Source organism: Sus scrofa, chromosome 3, assembly GCF_054392235.1.
Source record: "Sus scrofa isolate SSC_HxYL_T2T_F1_AM1 chromosome 3, Sscrofa_HxYL_maternal_Yorkshire_Landrace_v2.0, whole genome shotgun sequence".
NCBI lineage: Eukaryota > Metazoa > Chordata > Mammalia > Artiodactyla > Suidae > Sus > Sus scrofa.
In genome coordinates, this window is record NC_139385.1 from 46,714,828 (window position 1) to 46,737,775 (window position 22,948).

General features: G+C 57.9%; 2 protein-coding genes across 46 annotated transcripts in view; one reads left to right on the forward strand and one right to left on the reverse strand.

The window, feature by feature from the left end:
• CRAMP1 (cramped chromatin regulator homolog 1) overlaps positions 1-12,236 on the reverse strand; it is a 50,344-nt gene extending 38,108 nt beyond the window's left edge. For 4 of the 7 annotated variants that reach the window (XR_014840987.1, XR_014840986.1, XM_085017928.1 and 1 more), the window contains exons 1-3: positions 10,395-10,551; positions 9,537-9,883; positions 158-348 (exon numbers count right to left, since the gene is read on the reverse strand). Coding sequence is in view for 5 of the 7 variants with exons in the window: in XM_085017928.1 (XP_084874054.1) it covers positions 158-348; positions 9,537-9,883; positions 10,395-10,495 (639 nt within the window). In the remaining 2 variants the exon portion in view is untranslated. Of the gene's footprint in view, positions 1-157; positions 349-9,536; positions 9,884-10,236; positions 10,343-10,394; positions 10,552-11,930 lie in introns of those variants that run through there. The other 3 variants (XM_021086823.2, XM_021086821.2, XM_021086822.2) reach the window with 2 other exon arrangements.
• Positions 12,237-13,927: 1,691 nt separating this feature from the next.
• The window catches only part of IFT140 (intraflagellar transport 140), a 62,438-nt gene continuing 53,417 nt past the window's right edge, over positions 13,928-22,948 (forward strand). For 6 of the 39 annotated variants that reach the window (XR_014840985.1, XM_021086843.2, XM_021086847.2 and 3 more), the window contains exons 1-5: positions 13,928-13,960; positions 17,734-17,917; positions 19,930-20,151; positions 21,605-21,726; positions 21,849-21,991. Coding sequence is in view for 38 of the 39 variants with exons in the window: in XM_021086843.2 (XP_020942502.2) it covers positions 17,771-17,917; positions 19,930-20,151; positions 21,605-21,726; positions 21,849-21,991 (634 nt within the window). In the remaining variant the exon portion in view is untranslated. Of the gene's footprint in view, positions 13,961-14,097; positions 14,245-14,566; positions 14,949-15,175; positions 16,522-16,882; positions 17,918-19,830; positions 20,152-21,604; positions 21,727-21,848; positions 21,992-22,948 lie in introns of those variants that run through there. The other 33 variants (XM_085017851.1, XM_085017855.1, XM_085017873.1 and 30 more) reach the window with 15 other exon arrangements.

Consider the following 22,948-nt stretch of genomic DNA (forward strand, 5'->3'; position numbering starts at 1 on the left):
GGGGGTGGCCAGAAGAAAGAAGAGCAGCGCAGAACGACACGTGCTAACAGCCGCCTCAGCGGGACGGGCCGACAGCCACGGGAGGAGGTCAGGCCCGCGGTCAGCGGGCAAAGGGCCGCGAGGAGGCTGGCGCTGGGCGGGTCCCGCGGGCACTCACCTCGTACAGCCCCTCAAAGAAGGTGTTCTTGTCCTCGGTGCTCCACGACTCCCACTGCCGCCGCACTTTCTTGCCCTCCTCCTTCTCGCCGCCCGAAGACCCGAGGCTCCGGGAGGAGGCGCGGGAGCCCCCGGCGGGGGCAGGCGGGCCCCCTGACCCGTTCCCAGCCGAGGATGCGCCGCCGTCAGCTCCTTCAGGAGAAAGGAGACGGTGATGTATCCTAGGGAGCAGTCCCGCCCAGGCCCCACGACAGCACGTCAGCCCTGGGGACCCAGCCCCAGCCACAGGCCGTTCCGTAAGGGACATGGTCCCGACTCGCCCGTGTCCCCAGGGAGGGGAGAAAGGGGCCGTGCGGCTCTGCCGAGCGCGGGACACAGCCCGCCAGAGGCACACGCTCCCTCTGCTCCTCGAGCCCAAGCCCCGCAGCACATGCACAGCGCTGCTCTTTCCCGAAGGAGGTGTGGGGTGAAATGATTATTTCTTTCCAGTAAATTTAACGTCAAACTCAAGAAGACATTTCAGTGTGTGCAAGACACTGCCTCCTGCGAGATGTGATGACCACAGGACACCTCAGCGGCTTCAAGGAGCCTTAAACTTTCTCTTGATCCATTTGCACCAGCAAAATCTGCTGTTCTCAGGGACCCACGACCCACGGCCGCTCTTTTTTTTTTTGTCTTTTTGCTATTTCTTGGGCCGCTCCCGCGGCATATGGAGGTTCCCAGGCTAGGGGTCTAATCGGAGCCGTAGCCACCAGCCTACACCAGAGCCACAGCAACGCAGAATCTGAGCTGCATCTGCAACCTACACCACAGCTCACGGCAACGCCAGATCGTTAACCCACTGAACAACGGCAGGGACCGAACCTGCAACCTCATGGTTCCTAGTCAGATTCGTTAACCACTGCGCCACGACGGGAACTCCCCCCACGGCTGCTCTTGAAGCACCCATTCCTCAGCTCGAGATGAGCTCTGGAGGAGATCCGGCTGAGGTGCAATGGGATTGGCCGTGTCTTGGGAGCACTGGGTCCAGGTTCGATCCGCAACACAGTGGGTGAAGGATCGGGCATTGCCGGAGCTATGGCTTAGGTCGTGACTGTGGCTCCGATTCGATCCCTGGCAGGGGAGCTCCGTGTGCTGCCGTGGGACGGCCAAAAAAGAACAGCAACAACAAAGACGGGCCCTGAGAACCACCAAGGTGGGAGCACACGCAGTCCAGCCAGGGGGCTTCCATGCCAGCCCTGGACACGGGCTCAGGAGAGCAGAGGTGAAGGTGTCAGACAGAGAAGGTCGTGACCTGAGGCGATCTGGCCATCCCGCCCCGCCTCGAGGGAACAGGGAGGGGACGGGATGCCCAGGCAGCCGGAGATAAGCAGCCCGCCATGCACAGAACCGCAGGGCCATGACAGTGAGGGGTCCTCACCCCAAACGCAGGTGAAAAAAGGATCGTGAAAGCGAGGTGTTCTGGAATCCTCTGGCGGCTTGGCGGGAAAGGGTCTGGGGTTGTCACGGCAGCAGCCTAGGCAGCTGCGGCAGCGTGGGTGTGATCCCTGGCCCGGGGAACTTCCACGTGCCACCAGTGCGGCCCAACGAAAAAGTTTTAAAAGGCAAAAGCTGGAGTTCCCATCGTGGCGCAGTGGTTAACGAATCCGACTGGGAACCACTGGGTTGTGGGTTTGATCCCTGGCCTCGCTCAGTGGGTTAAGGATCCCGAGTTGCCATGAGCTGTGGTGTAGGGCACAGACGCGGCTCGGACCCTGCGTTGCTGTGGCTGTGGTGTAGGCAGGCAGCTGCAGCTCTGATTCAACCCTGGCCTGGGGGAAACTTCCATAAGCCACAGGGGTGGCCCTTAAAAAAAAAAAAAAAAAAAGCTAAAGCAATGCAGATTATGGTAAAATATTTTCCTAATGAGCTAATCAGGAGCTTTGCCATCCACTTCCTGGTCCCATCTGGTTCCTACCCACCCAGCAACCAAGTGTAGCCTGGGGGCTGAGCATCACGAGAAAATAAAAATCCTGAGAAACAAAAGAAATGAAATCTAGAAGTCTGGAGTTCCCACCGTGGCTCAGCAGTCAACGAACTCAACTAGTATCCATGAGGACACGAGTTCCATCCCTGGCCTCACTCAGTGGGTTAAGGATCCTGCGTTGCTGTGGCTGGGATGTAGGCCGGCACCTGCAGCTCAGATTCAACCCCTGGCCTGAGAACCTCCATATGCTGGGGGGCAGCCCTCAAAAGCAAGAAAAGAAAATTGAAATTAAAAGCCCCAGTTCCTCAGTCCCACCCGTCACACAGCGTCTGCATGTAGCCAGTGGGCTACTGTGCTGGACAACACAGGACTTTGCTCCCACTGCACAAAGCCCCATGGGCCAGCGCAAAATCGCATACAGTCAAGCCTAAAGCCCCACCTGTGGCAGCGGCTCCCTCCCTCCATCGGGCACGGCAGGAACGGCACCAGCCCTCTGTGTGCTGCAGCGCAGGCTCCGCACATGACCCTCACCAGACCAGAGCAGACCAGACCGTGACCTCGTCCCTGAGCCTCCACTTCTGCGATGGCTTCCACAGGTGTGGCAACCTGCGGCACATCTTCAGGGATCATCGGTCTCTCCCCGTTTTAGTAAGTCAGTCAGAGAAGCTTTGTGGGAGCCAGGGTGCGCGTGCCATTTAAAACTGAGTCCCTGCGGTGCTGCGGTGGGTTGAGAATCCGACTATGGCAGCTCGGGTAGCTGCAAAGGCACAGGTTTGATCCCCGGCCGGATACAGTGGGTTAAAGGAGGCGGCACTGCCTCAGCTGCAGCAGAGGCTGTCGCTGCAGCTTGGATTCAATCCCCAGCCCGGGAACTTCCATGTGCCAAGGGCGCAGCCATTAAAAAACCAGTAAATGATAAACTGCACTGTCAGACACCCGAAGGCCTGGTGGATTTGGAGCCCCCAACTCCCGCTGTGCCCTCATCTGAGGCAGGGCTGCCTGACAAAGGATGTCAGAGTCGCTTTCAACCTCGGGTGAGCTCTCCTTTCCCAAAACAAGGGCCTCTTGCGAGCGCACCGGCCCAGGCTTATTACCCTGGTGGCCCTCAAGAGAACAGCGTGTGCGTTGCTGAGAATCCCACGAGGCGGGCATCCTGCTGGCCAGCAAATGGCACCGGCTCAAGTGCTGCGGACCCGAGACAAGGAGACAAAGGGCTTCCACGCGAAGGAGACCAGGTGGACAGGACACCCCAAGCCAGCAACGTGAAGGACAGTACAACAGCTGATGCTGGGGACAACAGCGGCTCTGGGGGGGGGGCGAGAGGCAGCGCCCCCTCCACGGGCCAGAGGTCCACTGCAGAGACGCCCAGCCTCTCCCGCTCACGGGGGAAATTAAAGCCAAATGAGTGTTCAACAGCGAGAACAGGGAGTTCCCTGGCGGCGCTGCAGGTCAGGGATCTGGCATTGTCACCTCAGTGGCTGGGGTTTGATCCCTGGCCCGGGAACGTCCACATGCTGTGGGCGTGGCCAGAAAAGAAAAACAGAAAGAAGACAAATCACCCTCACACCCCAGACCCGGGCGCCGTCCTCCCAGAACACATGACAGGGTGACGGCTGCCACCTGGGTCACGGCTGTGTCTATGTTCATTACGCACAGAGCCACGAGAATCAGAGGCTGCAGGGCCCTCGATCCCAACGGCCCCTCAGTCCATGACAGATGAGGAAACAGAGGGGCCACGGGCCAGTGAGTCGCAGGCGGCAGGACTCTGGAGGACGGGACCTCTAGAAACAAAACTCTGTGACTTAATTTGGCTGGAACTGGAAGACGCCGCCACCGTCCCTGTCTCCACACGCCGCCAGTCCTGGAGCTTTCCTCTGGACGTGGTGACCCTCCATCCGAGGGTAACCATGAAACCCCAGGGTGGCAGGAAACGAGGCCAACTTGAGAGCTTCAGAAATGTCCATCCCGGCGGGAGAGGCCAGCGGGCCTCCCGACTTCACCCGCTGCCAGTCCAGCTGATGCAGGCGTCTTCGGGCCTGCCCGCCCCCCCGGAGGGCCCCCGGCATGTGAGCGCACAGGCTGAGATGGCACACACGCTGGCCCCACTCGTCACCCTTGGGTCACAGCACGCCGCCGTCGAGACAGGAAGTGCCAGGCCAAGGCTCCTGGAGGTGACACACGCCATCCGAGTCACACGCCGGAACCGCCAGATGTAGCTAAGGGGACACCAGCTCCAGCAGGGCCACAGAGAGGGGAGGACATCAGCAAGCCGATTCTGGTAAGAGTGTCACCCATCAGATGAACCCAGACGCCCCCGTCCGTCGTCAGCTGTGCCCGCTGCAGCTCGGTTTCACCGCAGGAGGCGACCCAGCCTCCCTCCCACACACTCCTCGTCCAGCCCATCTCGAAAGAGCCCCCATCCTGGGTCCCGGGCTCCACAGCGTCCTCCTCCCGTATCTGAAGCTGGCCTGGAAGCTCGTGGTCCCAGGACACGCCCAGCCCAGCGCAGCCCGGGCCTCCGGGCCTCCGGGCGCCTCCGGGCCCCCTCCACTGAGACCAGGGCCGGCCTCCTCCGAGGCGTCAGCCCACTGCTGCCAGCAAAGCAAAGGCGCTCTCCGTGAAATGAGGTGGAGGCTTCCAAATGGTTTTCCGCAGGAAATTCCAGACATCCCCGCTAAGCCATGAAGCCCTGGGAAGGTCTTCTCCTGGCATTTCACATGCAGTCCTTGGTGCTAAGAGCCCCGCAGCTGCCTCACGGGATCAAGGCTCCACCACAGCACCGACTCCGACACCGCTGGTCTTTCCACTTGGGACTCCGCTGTATGCACATCATCCAGGACAAGACGCAACGTCCCAGAGGAAATGAACATCCTCAGGCTCGCGTGGAGGCTCGAGACAATTCCAGACGCTCAGGAGGCACCAGTCAATGAAGCGTGACCTGAAGATGAGCTCGGCCGGCAAACCAAACTCATCTGCTGTCCACACTGCCTCCCCACGTCTCTGACGCGGAGCAAACGCCACCGGCACAGCTCTGAACTGAATGGCCCCCCAGAACCTCCAGATCACAGGCGTATTCCTCCCATCCGGCCCAGTTCCACGGTGGTGTCTTGGAAGCGGCCCTGACCGTGTGTGCACAGGGCTGCGGGTCAGGACCAGGACCAGGTGTCGTGGTCGGGAGCGTCTTGCCCGCCACGCGGCTCCAGGCCCGGCTTGGCGTTGTTTCCTGGATGGGCCGTGGCATAGGCGCCTCTCCAGTCTCTGAGTTCTGGGTGATCAGGCACATCCCCCGGCCCCGGTGCCTGCAGAGCAAGGCCAACAGACCGCGGCACAGAGGGGGAGCGGCGCCAGGCCAGCCACGCACGCCGGCTCCCCGCGCCCCGAGCAGAGCCCGGCGGAGAGAAGCGCGCCCAATTCCAGGCACCACCGGCCACAGGGGACCCAAGTCCGCCCTCGCCCCGCACAGTGGACGCCTCTGCCCCGAGTCAGGTGAGTGCAGCTGAAGCACCTGTTTGCAAAGTTGGGGACAGCCCTCCGCCCGCAGCAGCGGCTCTGGGTGGAAAAGCGAGGTCGCCCAAGGGCTGGTACGCCCTTCTTGCCGGCAGGACACCGTGGCCCAGAGGACGCCCACAGCAGGGCGAGGTAGCTCATGAGGCGCCTTTCAAAAACACCTAGAAGCTGCAGTTCCCGTCGGGACTTGGTGGAAACGAGTCTGACTGGCATCCATGAAGACACAGGGTCGATGCCCGGCCTCGCTGACTGGGTTAAGGATCCCGCGTTGCTGTGGCTGTGGTATAGGCCGGCAGCTGCAGCTCCAATTCGACCCCTAGCCTGGGAACCTCCAGATGCCATGGGTGCAGCCTGAAAAAGACAACAAACAAACAAACAAACAAAAACACCTAGAAGCTACCGTCGGCCCAAAAAGGATGCAAAATACGGACTTTCTGTGCGCAGCTCATGGCCAGCTCAGCACGCGCACGCGCGGTCACACCAGGGATGTCACCCGTGGTGGAGCCGGTGCGTTTTCTGACTCTGCCCCCTGCCGCCCCCCCCCCAAGTTCTGACAAGGGCAAGCCCGGGACCCCTACCCTCCCCCCGCCTGGCCCGCCTGTCAGACTCCTGGCCTCACGCGTCCTCCCCACGAGAAGCACCGGGAGTCTGTGGGCTGGTCACTCCCACGGGGCTTCACGCAGGGCTCCCCGTGGTGAGGCGGGCACCCGCGCTGCCCCCACTGAGAAGCACTCATTTGCCCACCACCGCCCAGATGGTGAACTGGCCAGGTGAGGAAGGCCCCGGGAGCCCTGTCTCCCGGCCTGTGTTCTACAGGTTGCCAACTCAGCCTCGAGCGTGTCCCTGGGCAGCACAGTAGGGCCAGAGGAGCATCTGTTGTGGCATCACGCAGATCCACTGGCTGCTGACCTGCAGCTGACCTTCTGGTCAAGTGGAGCGGGTTATTTAAACAGCAAACCTCAGTGTCTGCACCCACATAAATGCAAGGTAACAGAGATGCAAGATGCCTGGCACAGGGATGAGAAACCTGAGCTACCTTCCCTCGCTCAACTCAAAAAGAACTCAGGGAGTTCCCGTCGTGGCTCAGCAGAACAGAACCCAACTAGTATCCATGAGAAGGTCGGGTCCACCACTGCCCGCTCAGTGAGTTAAGGATCCGGTGCTGCTGTGGCTGTGGTGTGGGCCGGCAGCTGTAGCTCTGATTCAACCCCTAGCCTGGAAACTTTCACATGCAGCAGCTGCAGCCCTAAAGAGCAAAAGAAAAAAAAAAGAATTTGGGAGTTCCCCAGGGGTTCTGCAGGTTAAGGATCCAGCGCTGTCCCTACTGTGGTTCAGGTTACAGCTGTGTCTCGGGTGTAATCTATAGCCTGGAAACTTCTGCATGCTGCAGGTGTGGCCAAAAGAAAAAAAAAAAAAAAATCCAAAAGAATTTGACTCAGCCCTGAACCACAAAAAGAATAATTTTTCATTTAAGTTGGCAAGAGTCTATTATAAAGAAAGAAAATATAGTTGTGCGAGGAAAAAAAAGAGAAGAAAGTCCTTCCCCCAAAAGCCTTTTCCTCCCAAACCTGCAGCAAAGTTCTCCAACCATTAGGATGGAGCCTGGAAGGCTCACCACTGGAGGTAAGACAAACACTCCTCGAGGCATCTTTTTCGGAAGGCCACAGACATGCTGTCGCATGTAGGCCAGGACGGAGCAGCGGCTGCCCTGACCGTGCGGGGGGGGGGGGGGGGGTCCTGGGCGTGGTGAACAACAGCCGAGGGGGCCCCACCAGGAGGCCCAAGGCCAGGAGAGGGCCAGGTTCTGCGAAGCGAGGCCTCATGCCTTCTGCACCTCTCCCGGACACCGTCCCGGGGCAGCCTCATCGTTCGCATGGAGAACCAGCTGCTCTCGACAAAAGGAAAACACACCCGCCACGAGAAGCACAAATTCCACCAAACCTCCACTCTACTAATGGAAAGTGGATTGCTGCTCCAAGCCACACCTTGGGCAAGAACCAAGAACAGATCTGAGGCCAGGCTGATCCAGGAACCCTTCTCCATCTGGGCCTGGCTCAACTGCAAACAGAAGCAAACCTCCCCTTGCCCGACTGCCACGATTCTAACGGAAGTTTTAGCATCACGTCTGCTCACATACAGGTGGCCATGGACGGGGGCAGGTTCACACCGGCACCTCGTTGCACCCCAGCAGCCGCACGTGGACAAAGTAGAGCGAGCCTGCGGCCCTCCTCTCAGAGCTGTGGATGCTGCTGCTCTGACGGAAAAGCAGGTGCGAGAGATCAGGTGAGCAGGCCGAGGTCAGAGGGCCAGGGGCAGCCGGGAACCCGCCTGGACTCCAGAGCCCGGCTTCTGAAACCACAAACCCTCGAAGGCACCCCAGGAGCTTACACGTGATGACCCAGACATATCTGCAACCAGGAGTAAAAAAACTATCTTTTACAAAACAAGTAGCGCCAGTAAAACAAATTAACACTTTCCTAACTGATCAGCAACTTTTGCACAAAATCAGCTTCCTTAAGGCAAGTTTCAACTTTTTTTTTTTTTTTCCTTTTCAGGGCCGCATCTGCAGCATATGGAAGCTCCCAGGCCAGGGGTTGAATGGGAGCTGCAGCGGCCGCCTACACCACAGTCGCAGCCACGCCAGATCTGAGCCTTGTCTTTGATCTACACTGCAGCTCACAGCAATGCCGGAGCCCTAACCTACTGAGCGGGGCCATGATCAAACCCGAGTCCTCATGGATGCTATATTCATTACCACTGTGCCACCACGGGAACTCCACGTTTTAGCTTCCGAAGCATACAAAATTACTTTATGCTTCCATCTTCAAGTAAGTATACTTACACCGAGAGTCATTACCCAAAAAATGAGGTGGGCCACGATTTCAGAGGCCAGTCCTGCTCGGCCAAAATGAGGCAGGAGTGGCATGCAGCACAGATCTCCAAAGTGGGCACCCCACCAGCTCCTGTGGGCACCCCGCCTCACAATTATCAGGACCATCTAGTAAACTGAAACCGCCATTTGTCATGGAACTAAGTGATAGGTTTCTGCCTGTGACACTCACCAGAAAATGGTGTTATATTTGCTATCTATAAAAATGCTCCAACCCTGACCTGAAATGATGACCTGAAACCTGAAAAGGATGCTATGAACAGGTCACCTATCCAATTTAGAAAAAACAAAAAGGGTGAAATATAAGTAGACACAAGCAGACAACAATGGAAGACCACATCAGGAACAAAGCGGACATGTGGTTTTCTCGGCATCCTGGCAGGGACCCTTGTAAAGCCCCCAAATTCTCGGTGACCAGGACAAACACTGTAGACCGCAGCTCCTTTACCCCAGGCCACAGCTGCTCTCACCACGTCCTACACCAGGGGAGACGCCTTCCCAGCACCCAAGGAAATCTTGGCTCAACTGCCAAGGTCCACGTCTTGATGCCCTTCGTGTTTTTGAGCCCCGCGTGTGCGCACATGTGCTGGGGGCGCGGAGCTCCCGTCAGACCCTTCAGCATCCACCCCTGGCTCCTTAGCCATCTTTCTCCGAATGCGTTTCAGGAGCCCGTTCCTTCCTTCGCTGTGTTTCCACCAGATGATGTCTGGGAAAGAGATACCGCAGCAGGTATTTCCTCTCCCCAATCCTCAACTGTTGTCTGCCTGGAAAGCAGCCTACCAGATAAATCATCAAGGGTTCTTCCAGGGGAGACCCAGCCTTCAGGAATCCATGCATTGGCCCAGAGAGAGAACACTCATTTCCTCTGAACACAGTTGAAACACAGAAGGAAACGGCCTCTCTGGGGGAGGAAGGGGGCAGGTGCCCCTCCAAAGGGCCGCCCAGAGCCGGCGTGGGGGGACAAGCGCGGGGGCGGGGAGCGGGGTGCAGACCCTGCAAGGGGCCGGGGTCCCCTACCTTTGCCGCGGGGCGCTGAGCCGCCGGCGCCGCTGCTCCCCCCGGCGCAGGACGAGTCCTTCCTGAGCCTCTTGCTCTGCGGCCTCACGCTGGACCTGAGGAAGTGGTGCTGGTCCTGGGGGCCGGCGGGCGGGGGGGACGGGGCCTGCGGGCCGCCCGCGGGGGCCTGGGGGCCGTCGCCGCCGTCGCGGGGGGTCTTGCCGTCCCTCTTTGTGCCGCCGCCGTCCTCCGCCGCGTCCGCGCCGCCGGGCCCCTCTCCCTCCAGCGAGTCCTCATCGGCCGACCTCTTGCCCAGCCTCTTGAGCCCTTCCTCCCCGCCGGCGCCGTCTCCCAACTTCACTGTCATCCTGGCCGGGAAGGGGGACAGGGGCCCGGGTGAGGCGCGCGGCCCGCAGCCTGCGAAGTTTGGCCGCACGATCCCCTCTCAACATGGCCGCCGTTGTTTGTTCCAGTCCCTCCCGCGGCCCGCCCGCCGCGCGGCCCGGGGCCCGAGCCCGCCGCGGCCGCCCCCGGCCCCGGCCCGGCCCCCGCGCCCGGCGCCCCCGGGACGCCCCGGCCCGGGGCTCGGCGGCGGGCGACGGAGGCGGCGGCGGCGGGCGGCCGCGACCGCACGGCCCTGCACGCGGCGCCCCGGCCCCCGGGTCGGGCCGGGGGGCCGGGGGCCGGGGGCGCCGGCGTCCCGGGGCCCCGAGCCACCTACCCCGCGGACCCGCGGCTCATGGCCTGCGCGGCGGACAGCCTGCGCGCCGGCCTCGCTCCCCGCGCCGCCTGGGCCAGCCGGGCCTCGGCGCCCGCGCCCCGCGACCCCACCCGTCCCCGCCCCCCCCCCGCGCCCGAAACGCGCGGGGCTCCGGGCACCTGCCCTGCACGCCGGCCCCCAACGTTGGCCCCGGAGTGGGGTCGAGGGGCCCGGAACCAGCCGGGCAGAGGAGAGGCGCAGGCTCGGCAGGGAACTCCATGGTGGCCCGCGGCTGCCGGTCCGCCTGCTTATCTTAAAACAGACATAAAGCATAATAAGCTCGGGGTTTCTGGGAATCTTGCTTCCAAGGGTGGGAAATGTATGCTGGGGGATTTATGAATGAAAACTGCTTTTGCAACAAAGGAGCCTGTTGCGCGGAGCTGGTTGGAGCCAACCCTAAGAGGGACAGCCCAGCTACGGCCCCGTCCAAATGAAAAAACGGACAGTAAGAATTGTGTTAAAAGTCCAGGTGACCATGAATAAAAATCGTGCCTTAACGCTGTTACTCTCTGCTGTGAGAAATGCCAGCAACAAAACGTGACGACTCAAGAACGAGTGTCTGTGGCCCAAAAAAGCAGATCCACTCACTTACTTAATTCTGAGAGAGTCAGATACCATCAACATCGTAAGCCCACAAAAAGTAGCATATACATGCGGGGCAACAAGAACGAGAATAGTGGAAGCCTCAACAGGTGTGGCTTCTAGGCCCCTGCTGCGTCTGACGTGCCCAAGGCAACTGCTGAGAATGGGAACATTCTCATTTAAAAGGAAAAGGGGAGCAGAGCCTCAAGGCCAACAATGAAATCCAGCGACAGAGGGAAGGGTCTTTCATAGAAACATTTGGAAATGACTAAAATCACAGTGACACCTTCTCCTGCTCTAATCTACGCTGCCTCAAAACTATTGGGAACGGTCTTCGTCTGTTGCAATTGATGTCATAAATCATCTGAATTCAGGGCAGTTTAAAACAAAGCAAAACCAAACCTCCCAAAGGCTAGAACCACACAAGACAGATACCCCAACTGAAAGAATCTCATTGCACAGGCTCTCTCACTAGTCACTTCTCAACCTACCCACGTCTACCTAAGAAACTTGAAAATATCCTAAAGGGCCTTCCTCTGGGTTATAATGGGGACAACCCTACTTCCCAGAGCCAGCCAGGCAGGCCAGGCACCGGGCAAAGCTTACACCCGCTACAAATAAACTCGCCCGTTTGCCAGGCTGAATATTAGAAAACACAAAACTGAACACAGAAGGACGTGGCTTTTCAGAATCAAAAGGATATTTCGGAGTTTTCCCCGAAGGGAAAAAGAAAACACGGAGATGGAATCGTCTTACCAAGTACCTCCAACGTTACTTCCAGGGGTGGGATCACCTCAAGTCCAATGCCGGCTGGACACCATTTGTCGCATTTAGGGTAAGGAAAAGCAAAACCCTCCCTCTCTGGCTGATTTCTGACTGCACACAAAGAGCGCTGTCAACGCAACGCTTCTGTGTCCGGGTCCATCCAAGCCGCCTCGACACAACACCGCGTGCGTAACCGCCGCCAGGGCGCAGGCCGCTTCTTCCGCAACCCCGCTCCGGCTGGGAGCCTGACCTCGCCGTGACAGCCGGTCGGGACGGCCTAACCCTCCCGAGCCCCAGCCTCCGGTCACCTTTTTCATCAACGCCTCGCAGCAGCCTGGCTTCCCGGGCCCCCCGGGGGCCTCCCGGGCGCCCGCAGAACCGGCCGGGTCGGGCAGCTCCGGCCCCCGAGCGCCGACTGCTGAGAGGACGCGACGTCGGTGTGGTCCTGCCGCCTCGGAAGCAGTCGCCGAGTGGCACGCGACCCGGCACGTCCCCTCCACGGCCAGTGTGCGGCGGACGGGGCTGCGGGCGCTGGTGTTGCCACAGCTCAGCCTCCCCGAGGCCCGGCTCCCGGCGCACAGGAGCAGTTCCGGCTACGGCGGCCGGCGGAGTCCTCGGAGGCGACGCGCGGGGCGGGGCCGGGGCGGCGGGCGCGCGGGCCGGGGCGGGGCGACGCGCGCGAGGCCGAGCACGTCGATGTTTTCATCGGGCGCGCCCCCCCAGGGGCGCTCCCATTGGTCAGCAGCGGGCGCGCGCGCTCGCACGCACGGACGCTGGGCGGGGGTGGGGGGGCGGGCCTACGACGCGGGTAATGTTGTGACGCCAGCCTCGCGGCCGTGCGGGCTAGTACGTCTCTCAGGATTGGTAGACCCACAGCCAATAGAGTGAGAGCCCCGGCTGGGATTGGCCCGGGCCGTGTTGACGGATGCGTGAGAAGAAATCACCGCCTCAACTCTTTGAGTCTCGAATCCGGCGCGAAGCGGGTTTTTAACGAGAAACTGTGCGAGGGTAACTGAGGCAGACAAACACACCCTTTATTGGGTTGTGTGCGTGCATTTGAAGTTCTTCAGCGTGGCAGATGGTGCTGCGCACTTGCGTTGTTTTCCTTCGCTTGAGGAATAAAGGAGTGCTTTATAAATTCTAGCATTTATGAAGGGAGGAAAAGTGGTTTTTAAGGGTACACATTTGCAGTATTACCTAAAGCAGAGTATAATGGCTGCAGGCAAAGTATTGTACTATCACTGTGTAAGGTGATAAATATCTCTCCACATCCCGATCATTTTATAATATATACACGTATCACAGTAACAGCCAATATACCGTAAACTTACACAATGTTACGTGTCCTATCTACTCAAAATTCTAGTTTCTGAAAAAGGGGTTGTTTAAAAAATAGCATCTTCCCTGTATGTGTTTGATTCAGCGCCTAGCTCTTCCGTTTAAGTAGTACCTACATTTACCTGTTTTGTTTTTGTTATTTGTTTACCAATTGGACCTCTTTTGTTTCGCTGTAGTACCTTTTTAAAATAAATGATAATTGCTTTTTTTTTCTTTTCCAAAATAGTTTAACCTACCAGCCCGTTAGAAGAAGGCGGCACGTTGCTAACCCTTGGGGAATGCCGCCAGGGTTAGACAGCAGATAAGTTTCTAACCAGATGAACTCCTGTCTTTGGCTGTCACTTTCTTGCCAAAGGCGTCCATGAGGCCCACAAAGCATTGAACGCAGGTCCTGAGCTATAAACTTCAAGGAACTATGTTGAATCAACTGGCTTCTCTCAGAAATACTCTTGAAGGACCCCCTCCTTGTAACTAGACATAGCAAAGCCTAGCAAGCCGTCTGGGGGGGTCCAGAAATCCTAGCAATAAGATGAACCAGAAAGGAGAGACTCTTAAAGATGGCGTTCCGTTTCTTCCCCACAATCTCCCTGCTGCCTTCCTCCCCCTGACCGACTGACCTACGTGGCTGGGGAGATGTAACTACAAGAGTGGGTAGGCCAACGGGCCATGCATCCCCACCACACCAAAAAGAATTCATCGGCTTCCCGACTCTGCGCAGAAAGGCACATCCTGGTCCCTAGGCCTCCTCTGCGAGGTAGCGCCGTGGCCTCTTAGACCGAGGCTGCGAAAGGGCAACTCGTCCTGCGGCAGCGCGCTGCTCGCGGCTCGCGGGAGAAATCCTGCCCTGGGGTCGCACGAACATTCCCGATAGTCTTCGGCTCTTTCCGGCCTCTCGGGACGCTTCGGGCGGCCTCGGCCGCTCGCTCCCCTTCAGAGGTATCAGCGCTCTGCTGGCAGCCGTTGTCCCGGCAACGCGCGGTGGCGCTGCGGCCCAGCCAAGGTGAGTACCCGCCGGGAACCTTGGGCAGGGAAGTAGGGGTTCGGGGGTGGGGTGGGGTGGGGGCCGGGGCCCCGCAGGAGGAGGTCGGGGAACTCGGGAGGAGGGCGACGACTAGGCGGGGCCGGGGAGGGGCTCCGGAGGCCCGGGGCCTGGGGCTGGGAGGAGGGCGACATCGGGGCGCGCCGGACCCCTCCCCGCGCCAGATTATTTTCATCCCAAATTCCGGTGCGGGCGGAACGCCGGAGCGGCCGGCGCAAGATAAGGGCCGCCTTCCGCGCAGGCAGGTCCGAGTGAGGCCCGCGCGGCCTCGGGGGGCCCGGGGGAGCCGGCCGGGAGGGGAGGCGGCTGTTCCCGCGGCGCTCGCGGTGACACCGGACGGGGAGGGAATGGGAAAAGCCTCTTTCTGCGCTGCCAGCCCTGCGGCCCGAGGCACCGCACGGCCCAAACCGGCTAAGGCGGTTCTTCGTGCCCTCGGAGTGCAGTTGTGACCCCGCAGTGCCCGAGGCCGGGGAAAGGGGGTCCGGGCGGTGAGGCTTTCGGGGTGGCCCGTCGTGCCCTTCCACTAAGCTCCCTTTGCCTCAAAGCCTTTCCATCTCCCTCCTGCAGCATCTCCATCTCCAAGCAGTAATAAACTTAGTAGCTGGAGCCGCTCAGTTGAGAGACCTTAACAAGTTCCCTCCCAAAAGGTGGAGGCGTAAAAACGTTGCACGGGAGCTCCCGTGGCGGCTTAGAAGGTTAAGAACCTGACATAGTATCATGAGGATGGGGGTTCGATCCCTGGCCCCACTCAGTGGGTTAAAGATCCTGCTTTGTGGTGAGCTGTGATGGAGGTCGCAGACGTGGCTCAGATTCCATGTGGCTGTGGCAGAGGCCAGCAGCTGCAGCTCCAGTTCCACCCTTAGCCTAGGAACTTCCACATGCCCCCCCCCCCGGACTTAAAAAGGGTGGGGGGAGATGGTGCAGGACTGGATGCGAGAGGAGCAAATTGGTGAGAACAAATAGAAATTTTTTCTTCACTTCCCCAAAGGTTATACGTGGACAAGTCATTTTGTGGTCTAGAGACCCTGATCTTGTTTTAAGGAAAGGAAGTGCACTTGTCTCTGCAATGGAGCCAGTGGGGCACGATTTTATTCTTGGTCATCTCTCTTCCTTATGTTTGCCTTGGTAACTTTTCTTCAGCATCATGCAGATAATACATATATATATATATATATATTTTTTTTTTTTTTTTGTCTTTTTGCTATTTCTTGGGCCGCTCCCACGGCATATGGAGGTTCCCAGGCTAGGGGTCGAATCGGAGCTGTAGCCGCCGGCCTACACCACAGCCACAGCAACACGGGATCCGAGCTGCGTCTGTGACCTATACCACAGCTCACGGCAACGCCGGATCGTTAACCCACTGAACAAGGGCAGGGACCGAACCCGCAACCTCATGGTTCCTAATCGGATTCGTTAACCACTGCGCCACAATGGGAACTCCAGATGATATTTAATCACTGCTAAAAAATGTTAACACAGGTGAAAGGAATGATGAACCATCATACGTTGTATAAAAATGGACTCATTCACCCTGGCCTTAACCTACCTTTTTTTTTTTTTTTTTTTTTTTTTTGCTTTTTAGGGCCACACCTGCATCATGTGGAGGTTCCCAGGCTCGGGGTCTAATTGGAGCTACAGCTGCCGGCCTACACCACAGCTCACAGCAATGCCAGATCCTTAACCCACTGAGCGAGGCCAGGGATCAAACCCGCATCCTCATGGATCCTAGTCGGGTTCGTTAAACCCTGAGCCATCACGGGAACGCCTTAACCCACTTTTTACAAATAATAAAACAGCAAAAGCATCTTTCCTTGCTAATTAATATCTTTGTCAGGGATTCAAGTATTGGTCCCTGGCGACGACAAGACAGTGTCAGGGATTCAAGTATTGGTCCCTGGCGACGACAAGACAGTGTTCCAGGTGTTGGGGGTGCCCCTGTGGCCCCCAGAGAATCTGGTAGGGACTGGAGGCTACGCAAACACACATTTACAATAAAGCTTAAATGCAGCAATGGAGAAATACCAGGTAGGAAACTATGCAGCACGCAGACCAGCCTAGAAGTCAAGTCCAAGGCCCTGGTGACGAGAGGAAGCCTCCTGAGCACCCAGAGCAGGGCTGTGGGGAGAGCCTCTTGCAAGGCACCAGCAGGAAGACAGTAATTTAAAGACCTTCTAATTTAAAGACCTTCTGCTTATGACAAAGTGACTTTTGAAATAGACGAGGAAATCAGGCTCACTTTCTCCTGTGCTGTTAGAATTCTTTCTGCATCATCACAGCAAAGTGAACATACTACTCATCTTTCCAAGGCCTGTTTTCACAGATTAAACTTGTTAAATATGAGTAAGAGTTTCCCACAGCCCAGAATTCACACCCTTGGTTGGCTGCAGCACATTGAAACTTACTTTGAAAGTTTTCTTTTTCCTTTTTTTTTTCTTTTTTTTTTTTTTTGTCTTTTTGCCTTTTCCTGGGCCACTCCCATGGCACATGGAGGTTCCCAGGCGAGGGGTCGAATCGGAGCTGTAGCCACCGGCCTATGCCACAGCCACAGCCACGCGGGATGCAAACCACGTTTGCAACCTACACCACAGCTCACGGCAACGCCGGATCCTTAACCCACTGAGCAAGGCCAGGGATTGAACCTGCAACCCCATGGTTCCCAGTCAGATTCGTTAACCACCGAGCCACAATGGGAACTCCACTTTGAAAGTTTTCTGGGTCAGAGTTCCCATTGTGTCTCAGTGGAAATGAAGCTGACTAGGATCCATGAGGACGCAGGTTCAATCCCTGGCCTTGCTCAGTGGGTTAAGGATCTAGCGTTGCCGTGAGTTGTGGTGTAGGTCGAAGACCTGGCTCAGATCTGGTGTTGCTGTGGCTGTGGTGTAGGCCGGCAGCTACAGCTCTAATTCGACCCCTAGCTTGGGAACTTCTGCATACCATGGGTGCATCCCTAAAAAGAAAAAAAAAAAAAGGGTAAGAAATTTGAGTGCCAGGTTGTTCTACACATTTCTCTTTTGTGCAGCTTTTGCTTTTATTTTTATTTTTATTTGTGGCGGTGGGGAGGAGGCGGCATGGCTGCAGCATGTAGAAGTTCCTGGGCCAGGGATGAGACCTGAGCCATAGCAGTGACAACGACTGAGTCCTTAACCTAGTAGGTCCCTAGGAAACTGCCAGTTCCCTGGATTGTCTCTTATGATTTGAAAATTTTGCTTAAAAGGGAGCTGTCGAGGCACTCCCATCATGGCACAGCAGAAACAAATCCAACTAGGAACCGTGAGGTTGCAGGTTCGATCCCTGGCCTCGCTCAGTGGGTTAAGGAGCCGGTGTTGCCGTGAGCTGTGATATGGGTGGCAGATGCGGCTCGGATCTGGTGTTACTGCGACTGTGGCCTAGGCTGACAGCTGTAGCTCTGATTTGACCTCTAGCCTGCAAACTTCCACGTGCCATGGATGGGGCCCTAAAAAGCAGGAAAAAAAGGCGGTGGGCAGCTGTAGAAATATCAACTGTCCAAGTTGATAAAAATGACCAAGGGGCTTGTCCTTCCTGCTGTGCTGGCGAGTCCGTGTTGCTCTTCCCCGTCGGGCCCGCTCGGGGCTCTTGCTGCCGACTGCGTGTTTCCCCGGGCTTGAGACGCCGTCTGTGCTCTGTGGCCTGCAGCCGCCCGCAGGGCCCCCGAGCGCGCACCCTGTGTCTTAGGACTGCAGGCTCGGGGGCCTCTCCTTCCTCGATCTCTGTAGCGAAGGGCACGGCTGTTGTCGCCCTGCTGGTCTCATCATGCTGCTCTACTTTGACCACCGCGTGGAAGCCCCGGACGCGGCGGGGTCCCCCTCCCATATCTGCTGGCACCCCGTTCATCCGTTCCTGGCTGTGGCTTCCGTCAACCCAGCCTTAGGAGGCAGTGTGGACATATACCTGGAGCAGGTGAGTGTGGCGGGCGCCGCTCTGACCTCTGTACCTCTGCTCCCGTCGTGTGGGTGTGGGGGTGGGTGGGTGGGTGTGTATTCTCACCCAGGTCCAGGTTCCAAGCTTTATAAACGCCCTGTCATGTGAATAATCCTTTAACCCCTGCTGTTCAGTGTTGGCGTGTTGAGGGACGCGTAAGACAGATTCCACGGTCCGTTCACGGTCACCAACCAGAACTGGCCCCTCTCCAGCCTCCTGTTGACTCACATTGGCCATTTGAAAGTAGCTTCCTTAACAGATGACCTCAAATTGTGTGGCTGAAAACAGCAGAAATGTACTGTTCCCTTCATGGCACAGCGGAAACGAATCCAACTAGGAGCCATGAGGCTGCGGGTTTGATCCCTGGCCTTGCTCAGTGGGTTAAGGATCCAGCGTTGCCCTGAGCTGTGATGTAGGTCGCAGTTGTGGCTTGGATCCCACATTGCTGTGGCTGTGGTGTAGGCCGGCAGCTTTAGTTCTGATTGGACCCCTAGCCTGGGAACCTCTGTCTGCGCGGTACAGCCCTAAAAAGCAAAAAAAAAAAAAAAAAAAAAAAAAAAAAAAAAACCACCATCAGAAAAGTACTCTCTCGTACTTCTGGAAGCCAAAAATCTCAAGCAAGGGGCTGGCAGGGCTCGCTCAAGTGGAGGATCTGTTCTGTGTTTATATCGGCTTCTGGTGCAGCCAGCATCCTGTATCCTTGGCTGGTCCCCATGTCACTGCAGTCTCCCCTCATTGTCACATGGCAAACTCCTCTGTGTGTCCATGTCCAGGTCTCTGTCCTCCTCTTAGAAGGACGCCAGGCATGTGGGACCAGCACCCACTCTAATGACCTCGTCTTAACTTGACCGCGGCACATGGAGGTTCCTAGGCCAGGAGTCGAATCGGAGCTGCAGCTGTCAGTCTCACCACAGCCACGGCAGCGCCAGATCCGAGCCGCGTCTGCCACCTTTGTCATGGCGACACCAGATCCTTAACCCACCAAGCAAGGCCGGGAATCAAACCCACGTCCTCATGGATGCTAGTCAGGCTTGTTAGCCGCAGTCGTCCACAGGGGCACCGCAGGGAACTTGCCTGATAATAGCAATTTTAGATAAAAAATTTTTTAATTTAGAAAATTTAAAGTGTGCTTCCTGTTTGTCTAGTTGCCATCAGGAAAGCTTTAGGATGTAGGTGAGATTGCTGCAGACCCCAGGAGAAGTAAGAACAAACCGAGTTCATCTCTGGACACACACACGTTTATGCCCTAAACCTCCTTCCCTAAAAATGTCTAGAAGACACAAGCATATACAAGAGTGTGCTCCATCCGCTGCCAGAGCAACGGCACCATCACAGAGCTTCTGGAAGACTCCCCCGTGTACACACGAGAGCATGAGAGTCCAGAGGGCGAATCACATCGTCGTATCATTCTGAAAATAGCTGTGGTCTCACAGACCCCAGAAAGCTTCCTGGGGTCACCTACCCACACTTGGGGGCCTCGGGTCAGCACACTTCACCCACTGGCCCACCGCTTGTTTCTGCAGAGAAGGTTGTGTCCTAAGCTGGCCAGGTGGTCGCTGAGTGTTTACCTTAAACGGCACAGCTCAGGTGGGGCAAGACGGTTTCCATAAAAATTAGCGGCGTATTGGAGTTCCCATCGTGGCTCAGCGGAAACCAGTCGAACTAGCATCCCTAAGGACGCGGGTCCCATCATGGCCTTTCTCAGCAGGTTGAGGATCTGGCCGTGAGCTGGGGTGTAGGTCGCAGACCTGGCTGGGATCTGGCCTTGCTGTGGCTGGTGGAGGCCAGCACCTGCAGCTCTGATTCGACCCCTCACCTGGGAAGCTCCGTATGCCGCGGGCATGGCCCTGAAAGATAAAACAACATTAACAGCCTGCTTTCTCACCCCGCAGCCCTTGGTAGCTTCTCGTCCATGTCATTTCTCTGATGAGGCAGAAATTCTTAGAGCGGCTGAGTTCCCTACAGTAAGGGTTGGAACCTGTCTGTCGCAGGGTGAGTGCGTGCCCAACACGCACATGGAGCGGGCGTCCCGAGTCACCATCCTGAGCTGGCACCCGACACGGCCGGTCCTGGCTGTCGGCTGGGAGACAGGGGAGGCGGTGATCTTCAACAAGCAGGACAAGGAGCAGCACGCAGTCCCCCCGACGCACACCGCCGACCTCACCGTCCTCACCTGGAGCCCCAGCGGGAACTACCTGGCCTCGGGGGACAGGGTGAGCAGACCCGATGACGCGGACTTGGTGTCACTCGAAATGTGTGCTTGTCAGAGTTCCCTGGCGGCTCAGCGGCTCAGGTCCCTGGCATTGTCGCGGCTGTGGCGTGGGTTCTGTCCTCGGCCCCAGTACTTCCTGCCATGGCACAGCCAAAAAAAGAAAGAAAATAAATGTGTGCTTGCTGAATCCACCTGACCTTGTCAGAGGAGATGGCCGACTTTGTTTTATGTTGGGAGCAGGGCGGGAATATTTTATTCTGCCATCTCAGTCCATGGCAGAAGTCTGCCATTTTAAATCAGCATTTCTAGGTACCTGCAAGCATGGAGTGGCGTCTTAGGTGCGGTCACTGTGAGGCACCTGGATGCCAGTTTCCTGAGCCCCCTGCCCCTGCCTGAGCATCCCTGGTCCTAATTGGAAGGTCGCTCTGCCCCACGGGATACTCGGCAGTGCCCGGAGATGTTTTTGGCTGTGACCGCGGTGGGCGTGGAGGGAAGAGGTGCTGCTCGGCATCCTCCAGTGCGGTGGGCAGACCCCATGGCAGAGACGCACCAGCCCAGCATCAGCAGTGCCCAGGCTGAGAAACTGGGCCTCGACCTAATTGGGTTCACAAATTACAGCAGAAATTTATAATGTGTTTATCCATTTTACGTGTTTAAGGTAACACATGTTTCAGAGTTGAAAACGTACAAAACGGTGTATGCTGTGAAAAGCCTCTCCAGCCCCGCGCGCCCCACAGACACACGCACAGACACACACACACAGACGCACACAGACGCACACACACACGCACGCAGCTTCAATTCTCAGAGCTTCTCAGGAGCACGTGACGCTTTCCTTCCCAGCTTCCAAGCCCACGGGGCTCTGCTGTAGAGCAGGTGACAGAATAGCACAGAGGAACCCTGCGCCCTCCGCACGGTCAGTGGTTATTCACGTTTGGCGCATCTGCCGTCTCTGTATTTGTTCCATGAGCAGCATTAAGGAACCCGACCAGCATCCATGAGGATGTGAGTTCGATCCCTGGCCTTGCTCAGTGCGTTGAGGATCCGGTGTTGCCATGAGCTATGGTGTAGGTCGCAGATGTGGCTCGGATCCCGCGTGGCTGTGGCTGTGGTGTTGGCCGGCAGCTGTAGCTCCAATTGGACCCCGAGCTTGGGAACCTCCATATGCCAGAGGTGCAGCCCTAAAAAGACAAAAAAGAGAAAAGAAAAGAAAGGCATGTTTTCAGGACTGAATGCAGGACACTTGTCGTTCCCAGAAATGGAGACGGGAGGCGCCCTGGAGAGTTTCTGGTCGCTTGGTTGAACACTGCTGGACTGTCTGCCTTGCTCACAGTGCACACGTGGTAGTGTTGCAATTTACAATCAGGACAGGGATGCGCCCAGGCGCTGTTGCACCGTGTAACCCTTGCCTTCCGCCGGTCCCTCCGTGAAGCCTATGATGTTGGCTTTTGCAGCTTGGAGTCCTGATCTTGTGGCGGCTGGACCAAAGGGGTCGGGTCCAAGGAGCGCCCCTGCTGAAGCACGACTACGGCCAACCCCTCACGCACTGCATCTTCCGGCGCCCCCCGCCTGGCGAGTTCGTGGCCACATCCTTGGGGCGGGCCAGTGGGGGCGGGGCTCTCCTGAGCCGGGGGCTCGCGTGAAGTCCCCCACCTTCGTCCAGGGAGCCACGGGGAATTGTGTCGCACTTGCTCGCAGGGATCTCGTTCAGTTGGCGAAGGCGGCCGTGAGTGGTGACGAGAAAGCCCTGGACATGTTCAATTGGAGCAAGAGCGGCCTTGGAAGCGTCTTAAAAATGGGGTCTCAGGAAGGCCTGTCCTTCTTTGTCAGCTTGACGGATGGTGAGACACTCAGGCTGGGGCTCTGGGACCCTGCAGTGTCTCGGGATGTCCGGGAGACGTTGGAGACAATGGGGGCGCGTCTCGGCACGAAAGCACAGGCTGTGTGAGCCACTCCCGGACGGACAGCTGTTGGGGGGTTTCCTCCAGTGTCCAAAGCGCAGCTTCCCCTGGATCCGTGGTGACAAATTGAGCTTTACTTGCATTTGAAGGTTTTTCACTGTGACGCGGTGGGTCAGCAGTTCCAGGTGACCTGCCCGCCTCCCAGGGCTCTCTGTCAGGCACAGGATCACGGGCCTGGTCCTGCGGCCTCCAGCCCCGCGGGGGGCGCTGGCCCAACTTCCATGGGCCTCCTCCTGGGCCCATGGCGAGGCCGGCAGCCCTGGTAGACGCAGGGTGGCGTCCAGGGAAGTAGAAAGATGGTCACAAGTGCAGGTCCGCGGTGGGACGGAGGCCCCAGAGGCGAGCCCTGGGCCGGGCGCTTGTCCTGGTAGTGGTAGAGGGACCTTGCCTCCCAGGAGGTGAGCAGACAGAGTGGCCAGAGGGGAACTGGAGGGAGCGGCGATGTGCTCAGGCATGAGGCCGCCGTGTGGACACCCCGCGGGGCTGCCCCACTCGGGAGCTGCGCACATGGGGGAGTGTCACCCCCTCTCTGTGACTCAACCTCCTGATGCGGAAATGGGGAGCAGAGCAGCCCCACCTCAGGAGCTCCCTGCAGATGCCCGCTGGGTCCAGTCACGTGGCACTCGCAGCGGGCCTGTCACAAACCTGCGACAGTTTGCCTCTGGATGGCCTGGACCGTTGAGCTGGATGAGATCTCAGGTCGTCCTCTGGCAGTGAGAGGACAGACGGCCGGGGGGACCCTCCTGGAGGAGAAGCCGCTCTATCCTGGGGCCCTGGGCCCGCACAGCGCCATGCTCAGGAGCTGCAAGCAGATGTAGGATGCGCCAAGGGGCCCCG